Genomic DNA, 11,298 nt, shown 5'->3' on the forward strand with positions numbered 1-11,298 from the left:
AAACACAATATTTACCTATTAAACAATGCACGTAATCAATGCATTGGCATAGGCGACAGTTCACCAGTTGATCAGCCTCCACTCCTCAGGTTTCCGCCAGGTTTTGGGACCTGGCTGCAGGACTCTGCTGCCTTTCAGACCTTTTAAATGATTCTGTATTAATGAACAGACTTGATTTTAAGTTCAGTGAGTTTTAATACGGCATGTTGTGATATTGTGCCGTCCAGTCTTCCTGTCCAGTCACCCTAGCAACAACAAACACCGCCGCTCGGCCTGAATAACCAATCACGTCGCACGCTGCCCCTGACGTCACATCCTCTCAGCGCGCTGGGTTCGGTTAGTCCTCCATCTTGGCTGTGGCTAGCAGAGCGGCTAGCAGAGAGTCTCTCCGGAGAGGATGAGGAGACGCTGATGGAACCGAACTGCTGCTGAGCTGACGGAACCGGGACTGTCTCTCTGAACCGACCCGAACCAGAGACCAGCAGGCAGACCTGGGCCCGCTCTGGTCCCAGAAACACACACACACACACCCGGTCCAGCCAGGCTGCCACGGGCTAGCCGGCTAACTTAGCCAGTAAAGAGGAACTGTTACTCCGGTTCAGTTTGGATCTATGTCGGTTAAAAACTGCCGGAAGAGAAGCCGTGTCGAGCCGAGCCGGGCCAGATAACCCTCTGGTCCTGTAGTCGGGACTGGAGCCAGTGATGCCGGGTGATAACCTGCTCAGATAAACCCGACCTGAAGTTTAACCAGCCCGCAGACAGTCCGCTAAGTTTAGGCAGGTGTTCCGGGGCGGACAGGCGGCTTCATGCCCGGACCTGCCTCTCACTGACCCGGGTAACATGTCCACCAGGACCCCCCTGCCCACTGTCAACGAGCGGGACTCCGAAAATGTGAGTTCAGCTTAATATGTAATACTGGTTTATGTGTTGTTTTGTGTTTGCCGGTTACTTCAGCATGTTTTTAATAAAGTAAGTTCACCAAAAGTCATAACGTCACATGACAAACCGACCTTTAAATGTTGGAACAGCCTCCATCACGAACCAGATTAACTCGTCAGACACAGTTTATATCAGTATTTTATTCATGTTTTTATGAATTTGTGGATTAACTCATGGAGTTAATAATGTGAGTGGACCCACTGATGTGGTTCAGGGTGTTTTCACACAGTTTCCAGGCTGTCTGAGAAGGAGAACCACTTAAAAGGTCCAGTCCTGGAAGAGGTTCAGTGGATCTTTGGAAGATTCACAGGCGCCTCGAGAACGTTTGCAGGGTCATTTAGAGGATCCCGGGTGTCTTAGTAGACGTTACAGTGCTCCTATTATGGGTCCAAGGGATCCTGGGTGGGTTTTGGGTGTTCTTGAGAAGTTTTAAAGCATCTACTTCCCAGGTGTCCTGGAAGAGGTTTTAGTAGTTCTTTTAAAGGCTCAAAATCTCCCTGAGAAAGTCTTTAGGGTTACTGAGAGAGGTCCAGGTTTCCTTGTTAAGATGTGATGTCAAGAATGGCATCTAAGACCCTCTTCCAGGCATCCTGGAACATGTTATGGTGCTCCAGTAGTCCTAGGACCAGGACGAGAGAGGTCCAGGCATCCTTGAAACAGTTCCAGGTGTTCCAGTCTTAAAGGTACTGTGTGGAATTGTTTAAATGTATTAATCGCTCTATGTAACGGACTCGGGACGGTTTGTCCACGGAAATCCGACGGATGCGACGCTCCTCTCTTCAGCCCCCCGACGGCGCCAACAGTGCGCATCAATACCTAGCGTTAGCTTAGAAACGGGGTCCAGTAATGTCGGCGAATGACCGGCGCCCGCCCATGACCGCTGCAGTAGCTTGGAAAATAGCGATATGCGGCACTGATGAAGTTATTGTAGCTGCTGCGAGTAGTGCGCGTAATCGATTACGTAAAAGTACTGATGATGACAGCGTGTTGTCAACCGACGCGTGGTTTTTCATTGTTTTTCTTCAACGTCACTGAGTAATTGCTTCGTCATGACGCCAGCGCGGCGCTGCGGGCGAGTTTATTCGTGCTTTAGAACGTAAACCGCTGTGAAACAATCCGCCGCTCCCTCTCCTCATTCACGCTCTACGCCGCTCGCCCACAGCTGACCCTCGCTCTCTAACAAGCGGCGCTTCGTGGCGTCGTGTTTTCCAGCACAGACTGGACGCCAGACACCGACGTCGACGCTGGGTACAGGAAATAAACCAGGCGAGGACTCGACGGGGAGAGTCCGGTCCACGAACCGGTTTAATCTGGATACTCCAGCGAATGAGTGTTTGAGAAAGCGTCGAGGTTATTTTACGTGTTTATTTTATCGTGTTGCCAGTTTAAACCTTTGTTTACATTTTGTGTCTTAACAATAATCGATTGGAACTTTGATAATCAATTAAAAATATTTGTTTTGTTTTAAAGTGAAAAACAAACATTTCAGAAATCTTTTTAAATTAATCAGCAACAATCCTGCAACAACACTCTGACTGTCTGTTTATTTTCCCAGCATTCCTCAGTGGACGATGGCCGTGGTCAGGCGTTGTCCCGCTCCGCTCGCTGTAAAAACTCTTCGTCCTCTGCAGACGAGACGCCCCACATCGGAAACTACCGGCTGCTGAAAACCATCGGGAAGGGAAACTTCGCTAAAGTCAAGCTGGCTCGACACATCCGGACAGGACGAGAGGTGAGACGGGCGGGGCGGGAGGGTCGGGAGGTGAGACAGGTGGGACGGGAGGGGGGAGAGGTGGGACAGGAGGGACGGGAGCTGAGACAGGTGGGGACGGGAGGGGGAGAGGTGGGACAAGAGGTGAGACGGGGATGGGAGGGGCAGACAGGGGAGACAGGTGGGACGGGAGGTGAGACAGGATGGGAGGGCAGGGGAGACAGGCGGGACGGGAGGTGAGACAGGCGGGACAGAAGGGAGGCGGGATGTGAGACAGGAGGTGGGACGGGGGGAGAGCGGGGACGGGAGGGGAGAGGTGGGACAGGAGGGACGGGAGGTGAGACAGGTGGGGACGGGAGGGGGCGAGAGGTGAGACAGGAGGTGGGATGGGAGGTGAGGCGGGAGGGGAGACAGGGGGGGGCGGGAGGGCGGGAGCTGAGACAGGTGGGGACGGGAGGGGGAGACGGGAGTGAGACAGGAGGTGGGACGGGAGGGGAGAAGGGGGACGGGGGGGGCGGGAGCTGAGAGGAGGGGGACGGGAGGTGAGACAAGGGGGACGCGGGAGGGGACGGGAGGCGGGAGGTGGGATAGGAGGTGAGGCGGGAGGTGAGACAGGGGGACGGGAGGACGGGAGCTGAGACAGGTGGGATGGGAGGGAGACGGGAGGTGACGGGAGGGGGACGGGAGGTGAGAGAGGAGGTGAGACGGGAGGGGGCGGGAGGTGAGAGAGGAGGGAGAGGGGGGCGGGGAGGAGGGTGAGAGAGGAGGTGAGGCGGGGGAGGTGAGACGGGAGGGGACGGGAGGGGACGGGAGGGGGACGGGAGGTGAGAGAGAGGAGGTGAGAGGAGGTGAGGCGGGAGGAGGGGCGGGAGGTGAGGCGGGAGGTGAGGCGGGGAGGGGCGGGAGGGAGGAGAGAGAGGAGGGAGACGGGAGGTGAGGCGGGAGGGGCGGGAGGGGGACGGGAGGTGAGAGAGGAGGTGAGACGGGAGGGGGGCGGGGAGGTGAGGCGGGAGGTGAGAGAGGAGGTGAGGACGGGAGGTGAGACGGGAGGGGGACGGGAGGTGAGAGAGGAGGGAGACGGGAGGGGGACGGGAGGTGAGAGAGGAGGTGAGACGGGAGGTGAGACGGGGAGGGGACGGGGAGGTGAGAGAGGAGGTGAGGCGGGAGGGGAGGCGGGAGGTGAGGCGGGAGGTGAGGCGGGAGGGACAGGAGGGGAGACGGGAGGTGAGACGGGGGGGGAGACGGGAGGGGGGCGGAGAGGACAGGAGGGAGACGGGAGGAGACGGGAGGGGAGACAGGAGGTGAGAGAGGAGGGAGGAGGTGAGACAGGAGGTGAGACAGGAGGGGAGGCACTGGAATTGAATCCAGAGTTCAGATCTAAAAGGTATTGATACGCCTGCAGGACAGGAACATGTGAAATCTAACTGTCAATCATCTTTGTCTTCCTGAAAGGTGGCGATCAAAATCATTGATAAGACCCAGCTCAACCCCACCAGCCTGCAGAAGGTGAGAGACCGGCTGGATCCAGGTCCAGGCTGGATCCAGGTCCAGATCCCGTTGGTCCACGCAGGCCTAAAGAGCCAACATCACACGTGTCGTGAATCAGTCAAACAGACCGGACTGGAGATCACACGTACTCTGCGTGTGTCTATTATTGATTAGCTTTGTTTTCCAATAGCTGACCAATCAGCCAATCACCATTCGGCATTCAGTCAGTGTCATACGGACTGCTGCTTCAGTAATGATCCAGACTTGAGATCCATAAATCAGCTGATATCGGTTTCTGTCAGCTGATCAGTAAATGTCACAACCGCGGCGCTCTGACCAGCTGACGTTACTGTCAAACGTCCCGATCAATCGATAGCAATAATTAATAACTATATTTAAAGATCCTTCCTACTGAACTCTGCGCCCCGCCGACTCCACTGTCCCCTCATGTACCTGACCTTAAACCACGAGTTCATGTGCACTATTGATTATACAAATACTGCTGAATACTGCAGTAACTCTGTTTATAGCCCCGTCCCACACATCATCATATACTCCTGTTTATAGCCCCGTCCATTAAAGCACACATCCATCAATAACTTTGAATCTAATCAATGTGATCAGTTGTGATCAGGTTTCTAAAACAGTGATAATCCAAAATAAACAGAGGCTGGATGTTTAAAGGCTGCTGCCAACATCAGTGTTTCAGTTTGAAACAATATATTATTGATTTGTATCAAGTTCATTTCCTGATGAGCAGACAGACTAATCAATACCCGTCTCTCTCTCTGCCTGTCTGCCTGTCTGTCTCTCTCTCTGTCTGTCTGTCTGTCTGTCTCTCTGTCTGTCTGCCTGTTTCTCTCTCTGTCTGTCTGCCTGTCTCTCTCTCTGTCTGCCTGTCTCTCTCTCTCTCTCTCTGTCTCTCTCTCTCTGTCTGCCTGTCTGTCTGCCAGCTCTTCAGAGAGGTCAGGATAATGAAGATCTTAAATCACCCAAACATCGGTGAGTAATGTAACACACCACCTGTCTCTCTCTCTCTACACCTGTCTGTCTCTCTCTCTCTACACCTGTCTGTCTCTCTCTCTCTACACCTGTCTGTCTCTCTCTCTCTCTTCACCTGTCTGTCTCTCTCTTCACCTGTCTGTCTCTCTCTCTCTCTACACCTGTCTATCTCTCTTTCTCTCTCTCTCTCTACACCTGCCTGTCTCTCTCTCTCTCTACACCTGCCTGTCTCTCTCTCTCTACACCTGTCTCTCTCTCTCTCTCTCTCTCTTCACCCTCTCTCTCTCTCTTCACCTCTCTCTCTCTCTCTTCACCTGTCTCTCTCTCTCCCTCTCTCTCTTCACCTGTCTCTCTCTCTCCACCTGTCTCTCTCTCTCTCCCTCTCTCTCTCTTCACCTGTCTCTCTCTCTCTCTTCACCCGTCTCTCTCTCTCTTCACCTGTCTCTCTCTCTCTCTCTCTCTTCACCACCTCTCTCTCTCTTCACCTGTCTCTCTCTCTCCCTCTCTCTCTTCACCTGTCTCTCTCTCTCTCTTCACCTGTCTCTCTGCATGTCTCTCTCTCTCCCTCTCTCTTCACCTGTCTCTCTCTCTCTCTCCACCTGCCTGTCTCTCTCTCTTCACCTGTCTCTCTCTCTCTTCACCTGTCTCTCTCTCTCTTCACCTGTCTCTCTCTCCCTCTCTCTCTTCACCTGTCTCTCTCTCCCTCTCTCTCTCCACCTGTCTCTCTCTCTCTTCACCTGTCTCTCTCTCTCTCTTCACCTGTCTCTCTCTCTCTTCACCTGTCTCTCTCTCTTCACCTGTCTCTCTCTCTCTCCACCTGTCTCTCTCTCTCTCTCTCTCTCTCTCTCTCTCTCTCTCTTCACCCCTCTCTATCTCTCTTCACCTGTCTCTCTCTCTCTCTCTTCACCTGTCTCTCTCTTCACCTGTCTCTCTCTCTCTTCACCTGTCTCTCTCTCTTCACCTGTCTCTCTCTCTCTTCACCTGTCTCTCTCTCTTCACCTGTCTCTCTCTCTCTTCACCTGTCTCTCTCTCTCTTCACCTGTCTCTCTCTCTCTCTCTTCACCTGTCTCTCTCTCTCTCACCTCTCTCTCTCTCTCTCTCTCTCTCTCTCTCCCTCTCTCTCTTCACCCGTCTCTACCTCTCTTCACCTGTCTCTCTCTCTTCACCTGTCTCTCTCTTCACCTGTCTCTCTCTTCACCTGTCTCTCTCTTCACCTGTCTCTCTCTCTTCACCTGTCTCTCTCTCTTCACCTGTCTCTCTCTCTTCACCTGTCTCTCTCTCTCTCTCTCTCCCTCTCTCTCTTCACCTGTCTCTCTCTCTCTCCACCTGTCTCTCTCTCTCTTCACCTGTCTCTCTCTCTCTTCACCTCTCTCTCTCTCTCTCTCTCTTCACCTGTCTCTCTCTCTCTTCACCTGCCTGTCTCTCTCTTCACCTGTCTCTCTCTCTCTCCACCTGCCTGTCTCTCTCTTCACCTGTCTCTCTGCATGTCCACAGTGAAGCTGTTTGAGGTGATGGAGACAGAGAAGACTCTGTACCTGGTGATGGAGTACGCCAGCGGAGGTCAGTCACACCTTCATCTTTACCTTTAAAACTAGTTCTAACGTCTGGACCAGGTCTGGACCAGGTCTGACTCTGGACCGGGGTGAGACCAGGTTTAAACGCTGGTTTTATGACCTCTGACCTTCATCCCGTCCGGTTGACTGTCACGTTGTGTTTGTGCTAGAGGTGACCTTGGTTTCTGTGTGCGTGCAGGTGAGGTGTTTGACTACCTCGTAGCTCATGGGAGGATGAAGGAGAAGGAGGCCAGAGCTAAATTTAGACAGGTAACACACGCACACACTGCTGTTACCATGGGAACACCCTGGAGGGACCTGCATCCCATAATGCAGTAGTGAGGTGGATGAAATCACTGAAGGTTCAGCTTTTCTGTCTCTATCAGGTGCTGCAAACACTGTATCTGAACCTGTCTGTCTGTCTACCTGTCTGTCTGCCTGTCTGTCTCTCTCTCTACCTGCCTGTCTGTCTCTCTACCTGTCTGTCTGTCTGTGCAGATTGTGTCTGCAGTTCAGTACTGCCATCAGAAGCACATAGTTCACCGTGACCTTAAGGTAACACGCTAAACTTTAATCCAGATTTCCCAGCTGACATTTAACACACCATGAAAATACATTTTACATCTCCTCCTCCTGCTCCCCTCTCCTCCTCCTCCTCCCCTCCTCCTCCTCCTCCTCCTCCTCTCGTCTCTCCCCTCCTCTCCTCCTCCTCCCTACCCTCCTCCTCCTCCTCCTCCTCCTCCTCCTCCTCTCCTCTCTCCCCTCCTCTCCTCCCTCCCTCGCTCCTCCTCCTCCCCCCCTCCTCCTCCTCCTCCTCTCTCTCCCTCCTTCTCTCCTCCTCTCCTCCTCCTCCTCCCCCTCCTCCTCCTCCTCTCCTCCCCTCTCTCCTCCTCTCCTCTCCTCCTCCTCTCCCCTCTCCTCCCTCCCCTCCTCTCCTCCCCTCTCCCTCCCCTCCTCCCCTCCTCCTCCTCCCCTCCTCCCCTCTCCTCCTCTCTCCTCTCCTCCTCCTCTCCTCCTCCCTCTCTCCTCCTCCTCCTCCTCCTCCTCCTCCTCCTCTCCTCCTCCTCTCCTCCTCCCCCTCCTCCTCCCCCTCCTCCTCCTCCTCCTCCTCCTCCCCCCTGCAGGCGGAGAACCTCCTCCTGGATGCCGACATGAATATTAAAATAGCAGATTTTGGGTTCAGTAACGAGTTCACTGTCGGTGGGAAACTGGACACTTTCTGTGGCTCTCCTCCGTACGCTGCTCCTGAACTTTTCCAGGTACTCGCACACTTTCACGCACTCGTGCATCTTAAACATGTTCGATATTATCGTACGACGACGATGTCAGCAGTGTGTCGCCGAGGGAGACGTACCTGAAGTTCGCCCAGATCCCGTCCCTGAGTGGGCTCCCCGGTCCCGCACGCCTCCAGGATCTCACCAGACTCTCAGCACAGATGTCGCTGCATATAAACAAGCTGCTGGTTGGAGTCCATGTTTGGTGCAAGAACACGTGACAGTTGGCGCTGGCGGGGTTTCGGGGCCGCGGGGACATTTACTGTTATTGATCTGACACGTACACTGATACGCCTGAGGGATTTAGTTACTTTGGTAGGTATTTACTCGAGTTAGCAGTCAGTAAGTTGTTGATTGTCAGGTACTTAGGGCCGTAGGTGAGTCCTCAGGTAGGCAGGTGTGTAACTGTGTGTGTGTGTGTGTGTGTGTGTGTGTGTGTGTGTGTGTGTGTGTGTGTGTGTTGCAGGGTAAGAAGTACGACGGTCCAGAGGTGGATGTGTGGAGTCTGGGTGTGATCCTCTACACTCTGGTCAGTGGATCGCTGCCATTTGACGGACAGAACCTGAAGGTCAGTAACACACAGACTGACGGGATAAAGGACTAGTGGAGTCCCTCAGGGAGGCGTCCCGGAGCCTCTGGTCTCCGTGTGACCAGTCGGTCCCCACGTGTTTCAGATGGATAGCAGCTCTGTGTGTCCAGAACAGAGACAGGTCCAGGAAGTGGTTAGCCTAGCTTAGCACAAAGACTGGAAGCAAGGGGAAACTGCTAGCCTAGCTGCATCAAAAGAGAAAAGTCTACCTTCCAAAAACCCCGAGCTGTGTGATTTGGAGGGGCACTTACAGAACAGTTGTACTGTCCTTTAAAGGACAGACAGGGACAGTGTCTGATGTCTGCCTGTCTGTCTGCCTGTCTGTCTGCCTGCAGGAGCTGAGAGAGCGAGTGCTGCGTGGTAAATATCGTATTCCCTTCTACATGTCGACTGACTGTGAGAACCTGCTGAAGCGTTTCCTGGTGCTGAACCCGGGGAAGCGAGGAACTCTGGAGGTCAGGACACACCGGCTGCTAGTCTTTAGTCAGTCCTACAGTAAGAAGGCTGCAGGGCGGGACAGTCCTCGTGTGGGAGTCTTTGGGTTTGGCAGCTGAATACAGAAACGTCCAGGCAGCGAGGAAGTCTCAGACTGGACACGCTTGCTAATGTTAAAAAAGCTTCAGCAGGCTGGCTGTCCTGAGATCTGATAGTTTTCCTTTAAGGGTGATTGATTGATTGATCAGCTGATTGGTTGCACTGTTTTCCTTTTCAGCAAATCATGAAGGATCGCTGGATCAACGCCGGCTCCGATGAAGAGGCGCTGAAACCCTTCATCGAGCCGGAGCTGGACATCAGAGACCAGAAGAGGATCGGTACGCATTTAAATGCTTTATTAGGATCCAGCAGTTACAGAACAAGCTCACAGGTTATATACACACCTGTGAGCTTTTCACGATCACTGATCTGCAGTCAGATCTGCTCAGTGATCGCACACACACACGCTTTACGGTCCCGTCCCATACTGCTGTTAAGTCGCAGATTACTGAATCCAGGGACAGGTCCTTTCCTGGGTGACGACCCGGGACCGGTCCTGGGTGACGACCAGGGACCGGTCCTTTCCTGGGTGATGACCCGAGACAGGTCCTGGGTGACGACCCGGGATCGGTCCTGGGTGACGACCAGGGACAGGTCCTTTCCTGGGTGACGACCAGGGACCGGTCCTGGGTGACGACCGGGACAGGTCCTGGGTGACGACCAGGGACAGGTCCTTTCCTGGGTGACGACCAGGGACCGGTCCTGGGTGACGACCCGGGACCGGTCCTTTCCTGGGTGACGACCAGGGACAGGTCCTGGGTGACGACCAGTGGGACAGGTCCTTTCCTGGGTGACCGGGACCAGGGACCCGGTCCTGGGTGACGACCCGGGACAGGTCCTGGGTGACGACCAGGGACAGGTCCTTTCCTGGGTGACGACCCGGGATCGGTCCTGGGTGACGACCCGGGACAGGTCCTGGGTGACGACCCGGGACCGGTCCTGGGTGACGACCCGGGACAGGTCCTTTCCTGGGTGACGACCGGGACCGGTCCTGGGTGGTCCTGGGTGACGACGACCTGGGTGGGGACAGGTCCTCAGCAGCCAATCAGGAGAGAGCACTGGTACCTGCTCACCTCTGTGTCTGTTGTGTTTCAGACATGATGGTGGGGTTGGGTTACTCCAGAGAGGAGATCAACGATTCGCTCACCAAGATGAAGTATGATGACATCACAGCCACCTACCTGCTGCTGGGACGCAAGGCTGCTGAGGTCAGAGGTGGTTACCATGGTAACAGCAGGTGCGAAACACACAGAGGCCGACCAGCAGCGATAACGGCGTGTTTGTGTTTCAGGTGGAGGCGAGCGACTCTTCGTCCTCCAGCAGCGTCTCTCTGCTCAAACCTCGTCCGTCCAGCAGCAGTCAGTCTCCTGCTCACCTCCTCAACCAGCGCTCCTCCTCCAAGCAGAGGAGGTACAGCGACCAAGGTACACTCCAAGACCAGGCCCGGATTTAATCCAGATCACATTTACAGACTGCAGACTATAACTCCTCCTCCTCCTCCTCCTCCTCTCTCCTCCTCTCTCTCCTCCTCCTCTCGTCTCTCTCCTCCTCCTCCTCCTCTCGTCTCTCTCCTCCTCCTCCTCCTCTCGTCTCTCTCCTCCTCCTCTTCCTCCTCCTCTCGTCTCTCTCCTCCTCCTCTCGTCTCTCTCCTCCTCCTCCTCCTCCTCCTCCTCCTCTCTCTCTCTCCTCCTCCTCCTCCTCTCTCTCTCTCCTCCTCCTCTTCCTCCCTCTCTCGTCTCTCTCCTCCTCCTCTCTCTCTCTCTCCTCCTCCCTCCTCTCTCTCTCTCTCTCTCCTCCCTCCTCTCTCTCTCTCTCTCCTCCTCCTCTTCCTCCTCCTCTCGTCTCTCTCCTCCTCCTCTCGTCTCTCGTCTCTCTCCTCATCCTCCTCTCATCTCTCTCCTCCTCCTCTCGTCTCTCTCCTCCTCCTCTTCCTCCTCCTCTCGTCTCTCTCCTCCTCCTCCTCTCGTCTCTCTCCTCATCCTCCTCTCGTCTCTCTCCTCTCATCTCTCTCCTCCTCCTCCTCTCATCTCTCTCCTCCTCTTCCTCCTCCTCCTTCTCCTCTCCTCTCATCTCTCTCCTCCTCCTCCTCCTCTCGTCTCTCTCCTCCTCCTCCTCCTCTCTCGTCTCTCGTCTCTCTCCTCATCCTCCTCTCGTCTCTCTCCTCCTCCTCTTCCTCCTCCTCTCGTCTCTCTCCTCCTCCTCCTCTCG

At 54.7% G+C, this 11,298-nt stretch overlaps 1 protein-coding gene across 4 annotated transcripts in view; it reads left to right on the forward strand.

The window, feature by feature from the left end:
- Positions 1–321: 321 nt before the first annotated feature.
- Positions 322–11,298, forward strand: part of LOC122862697 (MAP/microtubule affinity-regulating kinase 3-like) — a 20,589-nt gene continuing 9,612 nt past the window's right edge. For 2 of the 4 annotated variants that reach the window (XM_044168259.1, XM_044168260.1), the window contains exons 1-13: positions 324–891; positions 2,495–2,671; positions 4,103–4,156; positions 5,092–5,140; positions 6,635–6,700; positions 6,893–6,963; positions 7,192–7,248; positions 7,818–7,952; positions 8,434–8,535; positions 8,892–9,011; positions 9,269–9,368; positions 10,186–10,298; positions 10,382–10,514. In XM_044168259.1, the coding sequence (XP_044024194.1) occupies positions 841–891; positions 2,495–2,671; positions 4,103–4,156; positions 5,092–5,140; positions 6,635–6,700; positions 6,893–6,963; positions 7,192–7,248; positions 7,818–7,952; positions 8,434–8,535; positions 8,892–9,011; positions 9,269–9,368; positions 10,186–10,298; positions 10,382–10,514 (1,228 nt within the window). In that variant the 5' untranslated portion in view covers positions 324–840. Of the gene's footprint in view, positions 892–2,494; positions 2,672–4,102; positions 4,157–5,091; positions 5,141–6,634; positions 6,701–6,892; positions 6,964–7,191; positions 7,249–7,817; positions 7,953–8,433; positions 8,536–8,891; positions 9,012–9,268; positions 9,369–10,185; positions 10,299–10,381; positions 10,515–11,298 lie in introns of all 4 variants that reach the window. The other 2 variants (XM_044168262.1, XM_044168261.1) reach the window with 2 other exon arrangements.

The sequence above is a fragment of the Siniperca chuatsi genome, linkage group LG16, assembly GCF_020085105.1.
Source record: "Siniperca chuatsi isolate FFG_IHB_CAS linkage group LG16, ASM2008510v1, whole genome shotgun sequence".
Classification (NCBI taxonomy): Eukaryota; Metazoa; Chordata; class Actinopteri; order Centrarchiformes; family Sinipercidae; genus Siniperca; species Siniperca chuatsi.